Source organism: Patiria miniata, unplaced genomic scaffold (assembly GCF_015706575.1).
Source record: "Patiria miniata isolate m_02_andy unplaced genomic scaffold, ASM1570657v1 HiC_scaffold_20, whole genome shotgun sequence".
Lineage (NCBI taxonomy): Eukaryota > Metazoa > Echinodermata > Asteroidea > Valvatida > Asterinidae > Patiria > Patiria miniata.
The window spans coordinates 38,759,324-38,777,827 of NW_024037059.1; the positions used below are offsets into that span (position 1 = coordinate 38,759,324).

The 18,504-nt window shown below is 40.3% G+C and overlaps 2 protein-coding genes across 2 annotated transcripts in view; one reads left to right on the top strand and one right to left on the bottom strand.

The window, feature by feature from the left end:
* The window catches only part of LOC119728107, a 98,411-nt gene extending 90,933 nt beyond the window's left edge, over positions 1 to 7,478 (top strand). Inside the window, exons 66-74 of the mRNA XM_038200179.1 lie at positions 316 to 473; positions 1,021 to 1,169; positions 1,818 to 1,936; positions 2,476 to 2,642; positions 3,355 to 3,441; positions 3,588 to 3,720; positions 4,517 to 4,750; positions 4,905 to 4,983; positions 5,599 to 7,478. Coding sequence (XP_038056107.1) covers positions 316 to 473; positions 1,021 to 1,169; positions 1,818 to 1,936; positions 2,476 to 2,642; positions 3,355 to 3,441; positions 3,588 to 3,720; positions 4,517 to 4,750; positions 4,905 to 4,983; positions 5,599 to 5,821 — 1,349 coding nt within the window. The 3' untranslated portion in view covers positions 5,822 to 7,478. The remainder of the gene's footprint in view (positions 1 to 315; positions 474 to 1,020; positions 1,170 to 1,817; positions 1,937 to 2,475; positions 2,643 to 3,354; positions 3,442 to 3,587; positions 3,721 to 4,516; positions 4,751 to 4,904; positions 4,984 to 5,598) is intronic.
* A 1,419-nt stretch (positions 7,479 to 8,897) lies between these two features.
* On the bottom strand, positions 8,898 to 18,492 carry LOC119729063 (trifunctional enzyme subunit beta, mitochondrial-like). The gene is made up of 13 exons (XM_038201566.1): positions 18,149 to 18,492; positions 17,434 to 17,563; positions 17,043 to 17,087; positions 16,570 to 16,601; positions 15,756 to 15,911; positions 14,991 to 15,112; positions 14,560 to 14,628; positions 13,897 to 13,989; positions 12,967 to 13,179; positions 12,241 to 12,368; positions 11,341 to 11,503; positions 10,600 to 10,764; positions 8,898 to 9,627 (listed from the first exon to the last, which is right to left on the bottom strand). Exons 1-13 carry the CDS (start codon positions 18,219 to 18,221, stop codon positions 9,592 to 9,594), a joined length of 1,425 nt encoding a protein of 474 aa, XP_038057494.1. The 5' UTR covers positions 18,222 to 18,492; the 3' UTR covers positions 8,898 to 9,591.
* Between the last annotated feature and the right edge of the window lie 12 nt (positions 18,493 to 18,504).

Here is an 18,504-nt window from a genome sequence, read left to right on the forward strand (position 1 = left end):
AAGAGAGTACCAGGCAGGGCGGTTCTAAGTGGTATGGGGACCTATGGATTATCCTAGTTCCTGTACTGCCCCAAACCGCCCTGCTAATTACTCCTACACAGCCAGAAACTGCCCAAGCACATGGTTTTATGTATTCACCAAGGAATAAGTACAATGTAATACATTGTAGTAACAATGTAATGCATTGTAGTAACAATGTAATACATGTAATACATTGTAGTACAAGTGCAAATGAGTTTATGCTTCTCTCTTCATAAACGTTGAGGGGGTACTTGTAATAACAATGATATTGTCTCCATGTTTTTTTTCTTGAAGTTGTCAAATACAACCTGCAAGTTCTCACGGGCGAGGCCGAGGACGCAGGGACCGACTCGGAAGTTTCAGTCACTTTGTTTGGCGAGAGAGGTGACAGCGGCAGGAGGCTTCTCAACAAACCCAGGGAGGGAGAAAAAGCCTTTGACGAACCCAAGAAGGTATTTGTTTTGTTGATTTTTTTTAGTTACAAGTGAGGATGTGAAACTGAATCTGTAATTAGAAAAATCCGATTCACCATACACTCATGAGGCGTCCTTCAGTGGAGAAACCATTGTGTAAGCTATTGTACAAAGCAACTGTCCCCTGATGGATTATCTGAACAATAGCTAGCACAATGCTTTCACCATTGAAGGGGGCCTTCGCGATGGAATTGTTAGCATGCCCAGATTGGTCTATAAATAACAACTCGTCGCATCAGTGCAACAAGGCCGTAACTCGATTCTGCAACAAAGTCGTATCTTGCGCGAGTACGCTCCATGCAACAACGTCGTATCTCGACGTCCGTTGACTTTGTGTGTACATCCGGGTTATTTTAAGCAAGATATGACCTTTTGACATTGAAAACTTGCGTTTCACGTACACGACGTCACACGCCATTTTAGGAGATATGACCTTGTTGCAGGGACACGACGAATTGTGTTATTATGAATATGTATCATTTGTAAATGCTATTTTTTTGACAAATTGTTGGTTTTTTTTATTCAGACGGACGTTTTTGAAATAGATGCAGTGTCACTGGGAAACGTCAGCAGAGTGCTGATCCACAAGGCAGCTGGCAAGCCGTGGTTCCTGGACCGACTCATTCTCAAAGAAGGGGAGTTTGCCAACACCGAGACGGAGTTCAAACATGATGGGTAAGAATATGCTGTCAAGAAAACGTCTCAACCGTTTAGTCTCTGCCTGCATGGCCCAAAACTGCCCTGCCTGTTACTCCTTTAACCGCTCCAGTACTCTATGGGTTCAACCCAAAAAGGGCGGGGGCGAATTCTGCCCCCCCCCCCTCCCCCTCAACATTTTCCGCAAAATTTTTTTTTTGCAAAACAATTTTTCCTGACCCGAGCTTTCCTGACTTCCGACCATAGGTTACGGCGCAGCGAAATTTTTTTTGGTGAAAACTGAATTTCCCCATATGTAGTGTACACCAAGCAGAATTACCCTTGTGCATATGAATAATTAATTTGCCATAATTCCAAAACCCTTTAACCTATAGTCATGAAAGTTTTGTGTGTATGTTCTTTGGTATTGTTATTTTAATAATTTGTTCTATGCATGACCAAGTTTCATAATTTTTCGTCACTCAATGGCCGAGATCTTTTTGCATAGTAACATGCCTTCGTCCTGTAACTAAAAGATTTTGTGCTTACATGGTTATTGCAGAACTTGGGGTGGTGATCATAAAGATGTCCGTGCAGAATTTTGGCATAAGTACATCAAATTGAACCAAGCCAGCAGATAGTTCTCTGGATTTGTGTTGAATTTCTTGTTTTTTGGGGTTTGTGTAGTTGGTTAGGTGACAAGGACCAGCCCGACCAGCCAGTAGACATTGAGCTGGTGCCTACCACTGAGAGGCCCAGTCACACTGTGGCTCCATTGCCTGAAGGCCAGGAACCAGTCCAATCTAGTGAGTAGCATAACCACAAGGCGAACTTTTGTGTTGTGATATGGCACACAGTGTTTTTTAAGTCATGCCTACTTCCAACATATTTTGGCATGTTTATGTTTTTTTGAAATTTTTTATACAAAGCATAACAATCGTCTTAGGCCTAAATCAGATCAGGTAAATTGAAAAACTTGGTATGGTTTTATATCGAGAGTATTGAAAGAAATACAGCAACATTACAACGTACGTATTTCGTAGAGCTTTATCATCATATCCTTGTTACCCATTCTGTATAACATTAACAGAGTTCATAAATGGAGCAAATTAAAAGCGAACGTGAACGCGAACACAAATTTATGATCACCTCGCGCATTCGCATTTACTCTGTGAATGTGTACAAATTGTACACACGTTTTACTCCTGTGAATGTTGCCATTTGTAGTTTCATAGCAAACTACAAGCAATATATTTTATATGTTCACTTCTGAAGTTCTGCACTCCTGCTGGCTGATTGTCATTTCTGAACTTGTTCCAATTCTTTTACTTCTCTATTTATCCAGAAGGCAACTGGAAGGTCTTCGTCAGCACGGGCGACACCGACACTGCTGGTACGGAGGCCACCGTTACCATGACAGTGTACGGGTCAGAGGGCATCAGCAAGCCCCTGCCTTTACAAAAAGACGATCAACCGACAGTGATGGAGCCTGGACAGACTCAGGAATTTGAGGTGAGATTTCCCAAAAGGTAACGTCCTCTGAATGTGGGCCTAATTTCACGGCTGTTCTTTCTGAAAGTGAAAGACATTCAAAGCTCAACAAACTCTCACCAAAAAAAAATCAGTGCTCACAGAAAGCACATTACACAACAGCTTGGCGAAGAACTTCGGCTTGTGCACATGACATGCATATATATGTATAACTATATATTCTGCACTGATATTCAAGGGAATGCTGTAAGCGAAGAATGATGTTTATAATTGCCTGTTTTAAACTTGCAATGCAGTTTTGTTTTGCCTTTCATTAACCAGTCCGCGCCGGGATTATTTTGACATTGACCGGACTCAGACACAGAATTGTTTTTCACGAACCTCGATGCCAGAAGGGTTCAGGCTGTCATATGCGGGTAGCACACCCTGATTTTTCCGGCCTCGCTCGCTGCGAGCGGGTCGCTGACAGATATTTCCGGCCTCGCTTGTGGCGTGATTATCCGTCATCCGTTCTGAATACCGCAAAACCTCTGCGTGTATACACGTCATCCGACGTGAACTGTTTAAAAGAAAATTGCCTGGCAATTATTTAAAAAAATGCTAGCCAATAAATTGAATTTCAGCTCAATATTGCTACTGAAAGTTGAATGGTATCCTGCTGTTAGAGTTAACATTGCCAACTTTATTAAACGCCGGCTGAATTGAGATTTTGACTTTTTTTTTTCAATCCCAGGTGAATGTTGGTGAAGTTGGTCACATCTACAAAGTACGTCTGGAGCACGACGGAACCAACGAAGAATCTGATTGGTTCTTGGAAAAGGTACTTAGCGACAGTCCTCTGAATTGTGAATACAATTGGCTTCCATTGTTGTGTAGATAATGCTGCTTGAAGAAAATATATATATCACTGAACAGTTTAGCTATAAAATAAAACGATGAATTTTTGTTATCATTTCTTTTGCTCAGTTTAAGATGAAGGATGTGGACACGAAAGCCGAGTTCAGCTACACGCTGTCTCGCTGGCTGTCTAAGAATCAAGAAGGATGCGACCGAGTCGTCGAGATTCCTGCCGTCTGGCCAGAAACACCGATACCCCAGGGTGAGGCTCCAAAATTCCATAAGAATTAAGCCCGAGTTATAAGAACATGTTCTGCCTCTCATTGTATATTTTTCATATTTGTGAGGCGCTCTGGCAAATACGATGGAACTCGGCACAGGCCGTACTGCAGATTTATTGGTGTTTGTAGTTTTTGATATGTCTACTACGAATATTTTAAAGAAATAGTATAAAAATCCTGGAATAAAAGGGTTTTTTTAGGGGAAAACAATTAGCATCTTTCATTATCACGACTGTAAAACAGTGGAAACTTTAAAGGCCTTTTTCTCAGTATTTCACTTTTTTGACATGACGATAAATGTGAACTTTAAACAGCCATGGCTTGTCAACAGAATGTAAGGAGAATTTTCAAATTAGGTTTTGCCTTCACCGACGTATAAACACTGTATACTCAGTGTGTTACCTCCCGAGTGAAAGTTGGAAAAAATCACTCGGGTGGGACTCGAACCCACAACCTCCTGCTTTCTAGTGCAGACTTCTTACCACTCGACCACCAAGCTAACGGGATCAGTTGGCTGGTTCGAATCTGATGTACATATCAGCGGGTACTGCATTATTCACTGACGTATAAACACTGTATACTCTCTTATTCTCTCTCCTTATACCCACAAATCATTTCGATCTCTGCCCAGTTCTGTCTGATTTTGCCAGAACGCCTGTCTCATTTTGTGAAAAGAGCCTTTTCAGTTACTTTATAACAACTTGAGAAAGTCGCAACAATTGTGGATACTAACGGTCCTCTGATCTGATACATTTCTCACATTACCACATGCGGCAGTCGTGAAATACGAGGTTCAAATTCTGACCGGCGGCGAAGACGGGGCGGACGCCCAGGCAAATGTCTACCTGACCCTGAAGGGCGAACACGGTGACACGGGCCGGAGAGACATGGTGAGAGACCCAGGGGATCCGACCATGTTCAGCAAGGGGCATGAGGATAGATTCACCATTGAGGCCGTGTCGCTGGGAAAGATTGACAAGTGCATTGTCGGTCACGACGGCGACAAACCAGGTATAAATAATACAGTTTCTTTTTGTTAACTCAAACATTTCATTAAGATTTTATCTGTTTTTCCTGGGATTTTTTTCTACCACTCCCCTTTTGTTACACCACTGTTTTCATGCTTATTCTAGTTTTTATTCCACCTTTGTGGTTTTTTCCGTAGATTCTGGATGGTTTTTGGACAAGATTGTTGTAAGTGAATCCGGTGAAAATCCACAAGAAACTACCTTCCTGTGCAGTAGGTAAGAATTACACAGCTGCTTACATTTCAAGATTAAGGGATACGAGCCAGTTGTTGCGATCTGTAAGTGAGAATTTTGACCCTTCATCACCAAGCACTTGTCAATTTTGAACTTCGGCAAAAGCTTGAAAATCAGCCAGTTGGCAGTTTGATTATTTTTTTTTGGAAAAAGACTTAGTTCAATTTGTTTGATTCTTCTTCAGTTCTATAACAAAATTCGGAGTGACTGGCAATTCCAAATAACGTGAATTTCACAATTTTTTTCAGGGGCAATCGGTCCAGATTTCCCTCCAAAAACTGTTTAAATTAACGCAGGAAATCTCACACGTTTTAGCCTCGTAGGAAAGTAGGATTGTGCTGTGTGGTTTTAGTGATTCTTAAGTGATAAATACAATGTAATACATGCAGTTCAGGTGCTGCCCGATCCTCAGAAAGTGAAATGTTTCATTTCGCAGCTTATTGGTGGCGGCCTGTCACAGTTTGTGCTGCTTCTGAGCATTGAATGCAGGACCAAGATTTACTGTTACTGTTGCCAAGAATTCATGTTTTTGAGTAGCGTTTATTGTTTGGCCAAGTGCATTTTTGTTTCATGCTGTGAAAACTTGTCAAATTTCAGGTGGCTGGCAGTAGACAAGGGCGACAACACCACAGAAGTAGAGCTGGATGCATTGCCGCCAAGTGAGGGGGCTGTTGACAGCTCGGCCGAAGCTGATGCAGGGAAGGATCAGGAGGAGGGAAAGACTGACGAAGGGAAAGATGAGGAGGGGAAAGAGAACGATGACAAGACTCAGGATGGACAAGAAGAGGATAAGAAAGATGACAAGAAAGATGACCAGTGAGCATGGAAAAGGAAAGGAACATCTTTTTGTTGGAGTTTGGAGTTGAAATATGTAAAAGAAAGGAATTCCCCACAAAGTGAGTAAGTAATCACTAAAATTAACCACATTCAATTTTTTTCCTGAGCCTTACTGTTCTCTGATGCCTTAATATTTTGCACATATATTCACCAGATTTTTTTTTTTTTATAAAATTTGGATGAACTGTTCTCGTGAAATTGTAGAAATTTCACGGCGATGTTGAATACGGTCTTTTTTACATTTGGCAAAGTATAGAAAAAGAAATTCTTATTTGCAGGATATTCTATTGAATTTGATTTAGCTATTTTGTTCACTTTGACTGTTTACTGAGTTTTTGTATTTTTTTGCTTGATGAAGCAAGGCTACATATTATGGTTATTTTCATTTGATTATTTGCTTTCTGCTTTTGTGATTTAGTGTACGCCGCGCTGCCGTCCATGTTCGTACATTTCTGTGCAATATCTTAATTTACTGCAGCTTTCAAAGAGTACTTAATTTTTGTGAATGAAATTGTTTTGTTTTTTTCGAGAGGGTAAATAGTTTGCTAAATATTTTGTCAGAGAACAGAAAATGAATAAAAATAAATTCTCATCTTTAATTGTCATCGTTTGTTATCAGCTTCTTTTCAGTAAAGAACTGGGTTTAGCCATCCTAAATTTGAGCGATCTTTTTTTTTTTCATTTTAGGCAAAACATGGTTACTCTATTTTGAAAGTAGGTAACATTGTATTTGTATCTTTTCATGGAGGATTTTAGTATGCACTCCGAAGTTCTATTTTGAGATACAAATAGAATGTAATGTTTGGCAAAGTGTAAAGGGTGTTTTACAGTTTTCAGCAAAAAAAAGGAAGTTTGTTGGCATGTTATGTTAAATTTGTTGATTTTCCCTCAAAATATAATTATGAAATAATCAGATAACAAATATATGCTATTGCAATTTTTGCTTATTTTTATTTTGACCACTGATCACCTTGATTTATTATGTACAATTAATGCATTCCTATGTAATCTTGATGATTTGAAGTCTCACAGTATTTTTTTTGCTTTGTTGAATTTCACGCGTTGTTCACGACAGCACTATTTTTTTGTAACGAATGATAGTATCATGAAGTTGATGTTTGCAACATTACTGCTTGTGTGGGCAGTATACTTAAATATATTGTGCACTCTTTCATGAAATAATTTTTGGCTGTGTATTAAATGCAAAATAAATATTTTAAACAGATATACATATAGTGTAAATAATCTTTAGTTTGAAAAAGAAAATATGATTTTATTCTGTACAGACAGATCGTTGTATATTTGTGATTATAAAATATCTTCTATTTTGCTTTGATTATTGCTAGAAAGTATCCTGGAAACTGCCGTTAACTTTGAAAACTGCTGTTCTCTTCTGACTTTTAGTACCTATAGTTTTTAAAATTTTTAACCTGAAGAAGGGAAGGCCAAACGATGACGTTTTGGACCAGACTATTTGCTATCTAAATGTTAGGTTGTCTTATGATAAAGCCTACATTTAGAGTAATGAACATTTGACAATATGCTTAAGTTTTTAAATAGCCCTAACTTTGTGACGTTTTGATACGATTATGCTGGATAGAACTATTAATCTGTTTATTGGTTTATCTTTTCATCTGAAATTTGGACATTATACGAGGCCTTTTAATTCTGTCCACCATTGTGGTTTGAAACGCCACTATATTGTCCCACGAATACTGTAGTGGGTCTAGTGTCTTCGGCCTCGTGGTATGTGGGGTGCAGACGCACTACATTTCCGTGTTCTACAAATGCGAACGGGACAATGAATTTATTTTCAAGCAAACCTGATGCACAGTTTTTAACAGATGGAACGCGCACGTTGTACAAGAACTTTTCAGCGGTTATCGTTTTACACGTGTGTGTTGTACGGAATGGCGCGTGCATCTTAGAATAGTGCGGTATGGACCGTGGCCGTGCTGGGTAGATGTAGCACGGCTTGTTGCCATGGATCGACCAATCACGATCGAGGATTCAAGTTTACTTGAAGATACTAATATATGCATGATGCAGGTCATATCCTAAATGCTCTAGAATTTTTTTTTTTTAAAGTTAGCTTTGGTTGTTTGCCGTGTTTTATGAAAGTTTGAAGTGCTTTTTTGCAAATCCCTGTAATTTTTCAACCAAAATATTGTGCAATGAATGATGCGGATAAAGAAATAAATGGATACAAAATTATGTTGGTTTCATAATTTACAAAATATTCTTTTAAAAAAATGCATTGAAAGGTCACTCCTATAGTGGGGCGCTGTGGTCTAGTGGTTACAGTACTTTACTCGACTCGTGTCCTTTGACACGTGGGTTCTGACCCTGATGGGGAACATGGGGCTTGTGTTCTTGGGCAAGACGCCTTACTACAATTGCCTCTCCCCACCCGGGAGTATAAATGGGTACATGTGAGGGTAGACACAGATTGCGCTGATCTTGAGCTGCTGCAGAATATGGTCTCATGGCCTGATGAACAGGGGTAATAATTGTGAAGTGCTTTGAGACCTTTGGTATAAAGCGCTATATAAGATTATATAGAGTTTTTTTTGTCTAGAGCAAGTTTGCAAAATTGTTATCGAGATTTGAAGTAAATAATCCCCTTTCTTTTAAAAATTGCCAAAATGCAAATTGTAAAAAAAAAAAAGTATGGTTAATGCCTTTCATTCTTGAATTTTTATTAAAAAAAATTGCTTTGCAAAGATTGAATGAAAATGCAGGGTAAACGCTGAACCATCTTTCATATATTCAAGAAAATTAACTTTAAATGAATTTTATTTCAAAAAAGTAAGGTTAACCTTTTACTTTCTAAAGAATTTGAAGAGAAATCAAATTTAGCCCAATTTGAAAAAAAAAAAAAATTAATGTACAATTAAACCCTTAAGATCACACATTTTTGGAAAAGAAACCAAACATTGCAGAATTTTAATGAATTGTAATTATCCAGGAGAATCTAATTGTAATCAATTCGATAAAAAAAAATAACAGGCCACATAACCCAAAACACCAATACACAAATACACCAACAAAAAATGCAGTTTAATTTGTTGAATAGCTTTTATTACATCTTTGTAAACAGTCAGTGTTACCATATCTGTTGAGCATGTATGCTAACAGTCTCCCTCTTTGTAGAAAACATGCATTGCATGTACCTAATATCCCCCCCCCCTCTCCATTTTAAAACATCAACCCTTTTATTTGTTGTTTTATTTCACACATAGTTTTGGCTCCATCTATCCCTCATACTTGGAGAAACAATCTTACGTTGCGAGACATTACTTTAGATATTCTATGTACAGCATTGGGGAGAAAAGTCAACATGATCACAATTTCAGAAATAATTCTGCACTCACCAATTCAATGGCAATAGGCTTTTTTTTTTTATAAACATCAGTCAAGTCACTCGGTGAAGAACAGAAGAAAAAAAGGGACCAAATCTTAAAACATAAATCTGATAATAAATTAAAAGAGAACTTAAGCATGAATTCAAAATGAACGTACCCCGAAATTCATTGCATTGATGCTGCAAAACTACATATTAAATTATAGTATACAAGCCCTTATAATGCAAAAAAACCCAAATATCTTTAATTTGTTAGCATATGACATTGCTAAACCCGTCCCTTGTACGTTTAAAAAAAAATATTCCCCCCCACCAAAAAAAAGTACCCCACATTTTTTTTATGAATCTTGTGGTACGCCCTTCAATGATGACTCTTCTCGTGTGGGCACTTATGAGGGGTATTTCTCAATGATCATGGCATGGCCCTGCGGATAGAACAAAAATAAAAAAATGAATAAAATATAACAGATTTTTTTAGCAAGTGTGGGAGCTCAATGTACAGCCGTGTTATCGGAAGAGACATTCTGGGCACAATTTCACAGCACCCAAATGCGCTTTTTCTACTAACAAAACTATCAATTTCACAAAAACCAACGCAGCAAGCACAAACTTTACATATAAAAAGTTGTTAATAAAAACATCTAATAGATCGGGGCGGAGTGACGTCCCCCATGAAAACATCTATTCATTAACACACCAATTTTCATCGCTTGCAAGACTCGAGAACCATTGAGTTTCAAGAACATAGGTCTGGGAGCTAGATAAGCCAATGAAATAAATGAAAGGTCTGCGGAAACACCATGTGCGAATAATTTCTCAACTAAGAGAATGGTTCTGAAAAGAAACCAGAGGTATAAACTCTGGTGCTACAGAATGGGTCTCATATTTCTCGTTAACTTCATTAATACCCGTCTTTAGCAATACACATAACTACCAGCGCCTTGAGTACCAAATTGTTGGTAGACACGTGCGCTATATAAGGCCAAAAAAAATAATAAGTCGGTCTCTGGTCAGCGCGCGCGTCGATTTTAATCATGCGCGTCAATCTTTTTTTTTTCCAAAATGTTCCGCGGTAGCTCCAACAGCGCCCTCTATTTCTGCACCTCCTAAATTTTTTTTACCAAAGAGCACCAAGGAATGGGAAATTGCACCAAGGCAAATGATCGAAAGCACCAAGGCAAATTATGGAGGACACCAATGTACATGAGGACACCAAAAAAGCAAAGTAGTACCCACCTTGTCTGTACAATCCAAGCTTGAAGAAAAAAAAAAAGAAAGAAAAAAAAAAAAAAAAGCCGCGTGGCCGCGTCAATTCCAGAACTTTGGTCTGACCAGAGACCGAATATTTTTTTTTTTGGCCTAAGACTCCGGTATTATTATCATCATCATCTACTCACATGTCCCCCAGCTGCACATGCTGCAACGAGCGCGTACTGGCCGCCCTCCTTATGCAGTCTGTTAGCGGCTGTGGTCACCAGGCGAACCCCGGTAGCAGCAAACGGATGTCCGATGGCCAGGGATCCGCCCCATGTGTTCAGCTTTTCCATGGGCGGTGCTCCAGCCTATAATATAGTACACACACGCAAGTTTGTTTTAGGATTGTGTTGTAACCTTCATTGGGGCAGACAACTTGGATTAACCGTCGAACGCATTGCCGACGATGCCTGACGCTCGTGCTAAGACGCTATGGCCTTGTGCACATTTAGACCAAAATTAATCATGCGTACTTCAAGCTATTCGTGCGTGTACGTGTTCTACATAACCCCCCGAGGACAGACACACAAAGGGAGAACAACAGATCCTTTCAGTCCTTGGGAGTTGGGTCTTTTGTTGGAAACGGTCCTCTGTAGTAGGTTCGTGCGCTTAGTCTATGGGAGAGTGTTATATTACAGGGTCAAAGGGAAACACAAAGCATTGTCCTTGAGAGTATAGTAAAGCACGACTGTCTGCGCACGCGGTGTGTCCCATCCACGGGACTCTTGAATGTGATGCAAAAGCGCCCTCTCTGTTCGAGCACGGAACCCATAGAAACTTCAAACAGAAATATGCCGTGTGAACAGTTTCAGCCAATGAAATTTGCAGTCTAAATACCATACACTGAAACAATGGTCAGATGTCCCAACTTTTAACAACTCTACCTTGCCCTTGCGGCCCATGTAGTTCTGGGCGAACCAGTCCGAGTCCAAGGCCTTCATGTTGGCCAGGATCTGTCCAGCAAAGGCCTCGTGGTACTCAAACACGTCAATGTCGCTCAGGGCCAGGCCTGCCTTGTCCAGTACCTTGGGGGTCCCATACGCTGGCCTGTGGAAGTAGATAGACATTTTTATCACTAATGATGATTCTATCCTAATGTTGTACATCGGATCGGGTCAACCAGGCCAAACCGACCCGAAACGTTATAGATATAAACAAAATCTGAACCGAAACTGATTTGAACTCCCTAAAACCGACCCGACCCGATCTGACAAAAATTCAAGGAAACTGACTGAACCGACCCGAAACAAACCCCCGAATGTCTGGCTTGGGTAACTGTGCCCGTTTTTGCACCTGAACTTACTCGCGTCGCGTGAATATAGTCGTCTCTCAGTAACTGAATCATACCCTGTACGGCACTCACAACATACTGGTGAGCCTACATGTTACAGACCATGCATGATAGACTGCAAACCACGTTTAATTGTACTGGGCAAAGTGACTCTGCAATAATATTGCACTGCGTGAATTTCTGAGCTTTCATTTTTTTGGTTTATTTTAACCTGACCCAACTGAAATGATGGACAAACTGACCCGACCTGACCCGACCCGAAGTCGGTTTGGGGTCGGGTTGGGTTTGCGCAACAGTATTCTATCCCTTACTGTGTCTGAACAGAAAATTCTGTCTGTGGCTAAGGCTATGTGTTTTAATGCGTCAATGGCAAAACTGTTAGTGTAGCCACAAAGCATCAATACTCCCAATACAATGTAATGCAATGTTTCACAAGACAATATGAGTAAACACATTTCACAGTAAAGACCGTACATGTATGTTGTATACTGACCCCAGCAGGAGCTGGTCTTTGGGATCCTGGGCCACAAAGACGAAGTCCCTGAGGTAAGCCTTGGGTTTCAGGCCCATGGCTTTGGCCTTGTCTTCAGTCATGACCAGGCAGGCTGACGCACCGTCGGTCTGCAAACAAAAGCAGGGTCAAAGATTGTCGTTTTAGGCTTGGGCAAACATTGAGGTAAACATTCCTTTTTTTGAGGAATGGGTTTTGTAATGAGGCCGATTCACGCTTCGTGTGAAGTAAGTAAAGTCTGTCACGAACCAATGCGGCCCATCAGGCCGGCGATTATCTCCGGTTTCAGTAGCATGAGGTTTCACTCATCTTCGTACATTTCTGTTAAGTTTGTGAAAAATGCTACTTTTCAACAAACTTTTGGGTGGTAAATGATCATGTGTAATGAAATCAGACCGGAATTATATCTCTGAATAACTTTTTATAAATTCATTAGTGGAAATATATATATATTTTTTTATTATTTTATTTTGCTAGAGAACTCGTAAGAAGATTTTGAACAGAATTGTGACTCTTTGATGGAATTGGAATCAAGTAAATTTTTTCTTTTTTTTGCTAGATTCTGATAGAGTTGGAATCAATACTAATGAAAGACAATATGATAGGACTTGCAACTGCTTGTGAAGTCTTCGTTACAAATTTGCACATTACAGACTTTTCGTATAGTTTAGCGAGTACATGGAAAGATAAGAGAATAAGTGGGCTTACCAGGAACGATGCGTTAGCGGCCGTCACAGTGCCGTGGGGTCGGATGAACGCCGGCCTCAGCTTAGCCATCTGGTCCGGGGTGGACACACGGATCCCGTTGTCTCTGTCTAGGACCTTGGTCGTGCCTGGGACCTGGTAGGTCAGGCGGTCCTCCAGGAAACCTTCCTTGGTGGCCTTGTCCGCGTTGGTGTGGGAGCGCAGGCTAAAATCATCCTGGAAGGAGGGGGGGGGGAATTTAATTTATTTGTCATGTTGCTAGCATCTTGACTCTGTACACGATCCCTGGCATATACAGGTTTATGGCTTCTGACTAGCGCCCCTCGCGCAAAGATATTGACAAATTGGGGAATTGCCAACATAGGGCTGGATAGCTCAGTTGGTAGAGCACCGGAACGGCAATCCGCAGGTCGCAGGTTCAAACCCCGCTCCAGTCAATTGCTTTGATTTACATCTCTGCACTTACTGGTAAAAAAGGGAGAACTTCCTATTAAAATTCTCAGGTCATGCGCAGGATTCGACCTCGATTTCTTTTTTCACTAGCCAGCCAGGCTACTGAAACAGACTCTTAAACTAGCCCGCTGCATTTTCACTAGCCTGCATGTTTTTATTTTATAGAGCGTCTCATAAGCAACAATGTGCATACATGTAAAACGTGTTTGAGGCAATCTTGTCAGTGTTTTTAATAAACAAAACATAATAATTTAACCCTAAACCGTCAACAAAATTAGACACAAATTGATACAGGTTTGCTTTCTGAATTTGATGATTTATATCTTCCTGTCCTTTCATCTTTGCCGTATCCCAATAATTTTTGACTCGCCAGCCGGGCTACTTAAGAAATAGTTTGACTAGCCCGGTGCTGTTCTGACTAGCATTTGGATGGCGGGCAACTGCTTAAGTCAAACACTGGTCATGCGACTTTTTTGGTACCTGTTCTTTCCTGGATATGTTGAAGGCGGCTGCCAATCTGTCTCCGGAATGACCCATGGTCTCGCTGGTAGAGAACTCGGCTACAGCGGGCAGCTATAAACAAAAAGACAATCAAAGAAAATTATTAATTCGACTTGATCTGAACTTACACTGGACACAAATTAGTGCCTCTGCAGTGTGTGTGTGTAGTGAATAAATACACATTTGACCATTTTTAAATCCTCTTTGCAAAATGTAGGATTTTGCAGGATTGAGGCTATATGGCAAAAGTGTGAGTCTGATTTTAGAGGATGCACTGTGTCAAGGTCTTAGGCCGGACCTCGTGTTGTTTATGCTCAGCCGTGCATAAATTTAGGCCTATGTTAAACTTCAAAATCCTCCGCACTGCTCCAGGATGTCACTGGCTCTGCCTCAACATGTTGACAGTGATTGTTGGAAGATTTTGCAGGATTGCGGTCACCCCTCCAAGGACCACATTTTGCAGGATTTTGCAGGATTGAGGCTGTATGCTATTTTGACATGGAGGCAGTTGGATGATTTTGCAGGATTGAGGTTGCATCCTAGCAAAAAATGCCTAGAGAGTTGGGGTTAACCTTTTCAACGTCACTGCATTGTGAATTATTTGTTCCTGTTTGTTGATTGAACATTCCTTTGGGTACTAACCTCTGGTGCGAAGGCTTTCATGCTAAGATGCTTGGCAGCAAGAGACAGCTTGGCTCCAGTTGTCTTGGCCTGGGGGAACAACAAATACAAAAACAAGAAAGTCAGAAACTTTTTCTTGTTTTTAGTTGAACGGTCATTTTATTTGCAAGTCCAATCACAATTCAATGGGACAGATTTACAATTTACACTTTTGATTGTCTTGATTTTGTTCAGGGCGCCGTGAAAAAGTGAAGTTGTAAATGAAATTTTCAAATTAATATTTGGTTCAAATCAGCATCTGCTTCTACAATGCAATAACTCAAACACCATACCAACATTGTAAATAAGTAAAAGTCAATAATATTGTGAAGAAAATTTCGTTTTCAATTTTGAAAAGATCCTCATGATAATGCCAACCTGTTCTGTTGTAATTGATTATATCTGACACCTACCTTGTTTTGGGCCAGCATAAACTTGCGCATTGGTCGGCTGTGACGGATGGGGACGTCAGACATAAACTCCACCCCTCCAGCGACGAAGGAATCACCCTGGTCCGAATTGATCATTCCAATGCCTATAAACAATTTTTAAAAACCCAAAATTTAAATAATGTAAAATAAATCACAATATCTTGAATGACGTGAGCTGTAAATGTGAACAATTCGGGCGTTTCACAATGCAGTGCGCCACCAAGAGTTTGCCACGGAGAGTTCATTTTTCTCAGTGCATTGTGGGAGATGGTCGACAAATTCACAGCGCGGGACATTTGAAATTGTTCGTTTTTCCAGACAGCAGTTTCGTAAGCGTATGGTACGAGTTATCTGTTTGTCCTTTTGTCTCTCTGTTCATTTTTCCTATTGCATTGTGGGGATGGTCGACAAATTCGCAGTGCGGGATATTCGAAATTGTTCATTTTCCCGGTCAGCAGTTTCGTAAGCGAATGATACGAGTATCTGTTTGCCTTTTCGTCTCTTTTTATCAGTATGGTGTTTTTTTGTAAGGCGGCAGAACGCTATGCCACAATCTATAACAAATTAGCTCAAGTTGTCTATTGACACTCATTCGAAAGGGCCATGTTTTGTCGACCGTAAATTTGAAAAATGGCCTCTCCATGGCAAACTCTTGGTGGCGCACTGCATTGTGAATCGCCCGAAATGATTTTGCACGGCACATGACAAACTTTATCAGTTCCCTAGACTTGCCACCAGTCTACTGACCTGCAGTGATGGCCACATTGGATGAGATACAAGCCATAGTGACCGTGTGACACGGGATCCTGTCCGAGAACCCAGCTCCGAGGGCTGCCTCTCTGGCGATGTTGCTGGTCTTTACTTCCTGAATGACTGTGCCGTAGATGATGTTGTCAACAGCATCTAATGTTATCCAAAAAAAATGAAGAGGAAAAAAAGAATCCTAACTGCTAATTCTATATTCCGCGAACTTACCTGTTTGACCTCAAATAAAACTTGACAAGAGTTAAGGCCAAAAAATAAAAATATTCGGTCTCTGGTCAGACCAAAGTTCCGGAATTGACGCGGCGACGCAGCTTTTTTTTTTTTTTTTTTTTTTTTTTCTTCAAGCTTGGATTGTACAGACAAGGTGGGGCACTACTTTGCTTTTTTGGTGTCCTCATGTACATTGGTGTCCTCCATAATTTGCCTTGGTGCTCTCGATCATTTGCCTTGGTGCAATTTCCCATTCCTTGGTGCTCTTTGGTAAAAAAAAATTGAGGTGCGGCAATTGAGGGCGCTGTTGGAGCTACCGTGGAACATTTTGGAAAAAAAAAAGATTGACGCCCATGATTAAAATCGACACGCGCGCTGACCAGAGACCGACTTATTTTTTTTTTTGGCCTAACCAAGTCTAGGCAAAATCCATCCTAGACAAAAATGTATGTATGTCGTATCAAAATACTAAAAAAAATACTATGAGTGCTGTGCCCACTTACATGCTGAAGTTACTAAGAGTAGTATTTTGTGTTAAAGATGAAGTAGATGAACTTGAGAAAGTAAGCTTTATAAATATCCTTACCTCTTGGAATATTCGTCTTGTCCAACAAGCCCCTGAAAATTAAAACCGCAAACAAAAAACCATTTACAAACAGTTTTGTTTTGGCAAAATATAATCATTGCAGATATTCTGAAGTAAATCACAGGGAGTGTTGCCTAGTGGTTAGGGTTGGTGACTCCTGATCAGAGGGTCAGGGGTTAGAATCCAGCTGCTGGTCTTATGTTGTGTCCTTGGGCAAGCCGCTTCACCCCAACTTGCCTTTCTCCACCCAGGAGTATAAATGGGTACCGGCATTAGCTGGAGAGAAACCTGCGATGAACTGGCATCCCATCCAGGTGGAGTGGAAATAGTCTCAGTCGTTTCATGCTACTGAACCCCCGTTAAACGCCGGCCTGATGGGCCACATTGGCTCGTGACAGACTTTACTCTTTTACTAATAACGTTATTAAAGCGAATTACTCCTTGAATGACAAACCACTGTCGTCTGTACTTACTGCAGCGATCCCCTCGCCAAGTCATGAGGCCACAGATCCTTGTAGCTGATGGGATAAAACAATAAATGAAAGTCATTAAAAGCTATATCTCACTTGTAAAACTACAGTGATTGCATAAATAGTCTATGCCAATAAACTTTACAACTTGGGCTTCTGGCAATTATAAACCCCAAAATCCACCCCAGTTCAGGAGACCACAGTCGCACTCTTTGCATCTTTTAAGGAACATCAAAGTAAAAAAAGACTATGTGTATCTTCCACTAACAAGGATTTTGGATTTTGAATGGATCTTGGAGGATAAGGTTTAAATTCTTTGGTAAGTGACAAAAAGAAATTTGTCAGAGTCTAGAGTCACGATAACATAAATTTGCCGATGAGCGTGATGACTTACTCTGTGCCTGACATGAGGAACGGTGTCCTGACTCCTTCAATGAGAACGATGTTCTTCCTTCCGTCCTTCGCCAGGGTTTTCTTGCTTTTGGCATCTCTGGTAGCTGAGGTGCTCAAGGCTCGAACTCCAACTAAAAAGGTTTTTACAATTATATGCTTTGCTTAGTGGACATGATCATTTGAACTGTCAAGTCATCGTCAAAAGTACTACGAACGATCAGCAATTGAGCAAATATGTTTTAAAAATGAGACACATGCAGCATCCTGCATCCTGTATTGATACATGTATGATGATGACTCTCAGCTGACCAGTCATGCCAGTTACTCACTTTATTACATACAAAAAATAATCAATATATATGGCCTAGTTCTAAAGTTAATCACACAAAACACAACTGCATTTCTTAGATTCAAAAACACGAGAATTTGCCACAGACTCCGATATTATTCTGAAACTTAGTTAACAGTTTTAATATGTTATTGTTAATAACTACCTGCACTGCAGACTGTGTACACAATAACCATCTATCTATACTAATCACCCCCCCCCCCCGCAATTATTTAGATGGTGAAATGTTCAAGGAAAATTGTCCAAGCGAAAAGATTGCCCGCATATATACCATTACTTCTCTACTAGAACTAGTACCAGTTCAAAGGATTTTTAATATCGCAACTGGTCAAGGCATATTTTCGCGGCCGATGATTTTTCTACTCACGAAGTCCCCCTGAAGATCCAAGACGCTGGTACAAAGAGGACGTCCGACATCGCTGAAGTAGTTGGGTGGTCATCTTTGGTGATTTAAGGTGCGATCGATTCTTGGAAACAGTGTAATTTATGAAAGGAATTGGAAATTACTCTGGAAAAAAACAAGCCGGTTGCACTGAGCTTTTTAACCAGTCGGACATGCACTTCAGGTCAATTTGTCAACGAGAAATCACGAGAAATTACACAATCATATTAAATTCTAAACTCAAACTCGCACATTGAAAGTATGTAATATTCTTAAATATTACTTTGTAAAAGTAGTGAAATTTGAGGGCTTTAAGGTAGACGATATTGTTGGATATTAAA

Bases quoted from the DNA above. Each gene is read 5' to 3' on its own strand.
- LOC119729063 (XM_038201566.1), bottom strand. From the start codon at position 18,221: ATGACCACCCAACTACTTCAGCGATGTCGGACGTCCTCTTTGTACCAG. The intron at 15,113-15,755 runs GTCAGTAGACTG...AATTGTTTATAG, and splicing joins CAATGTGGCCATCACTGCAG to GCATTGGAATGATCAATTCG. The intron at 10,765-11,340 runs GTAGAGTTGTTA...ACTATATTATAG, and splicing joins ACATGGGCCGCAAGGGCAAG to GCTGGAGCACCGCCCATGGA.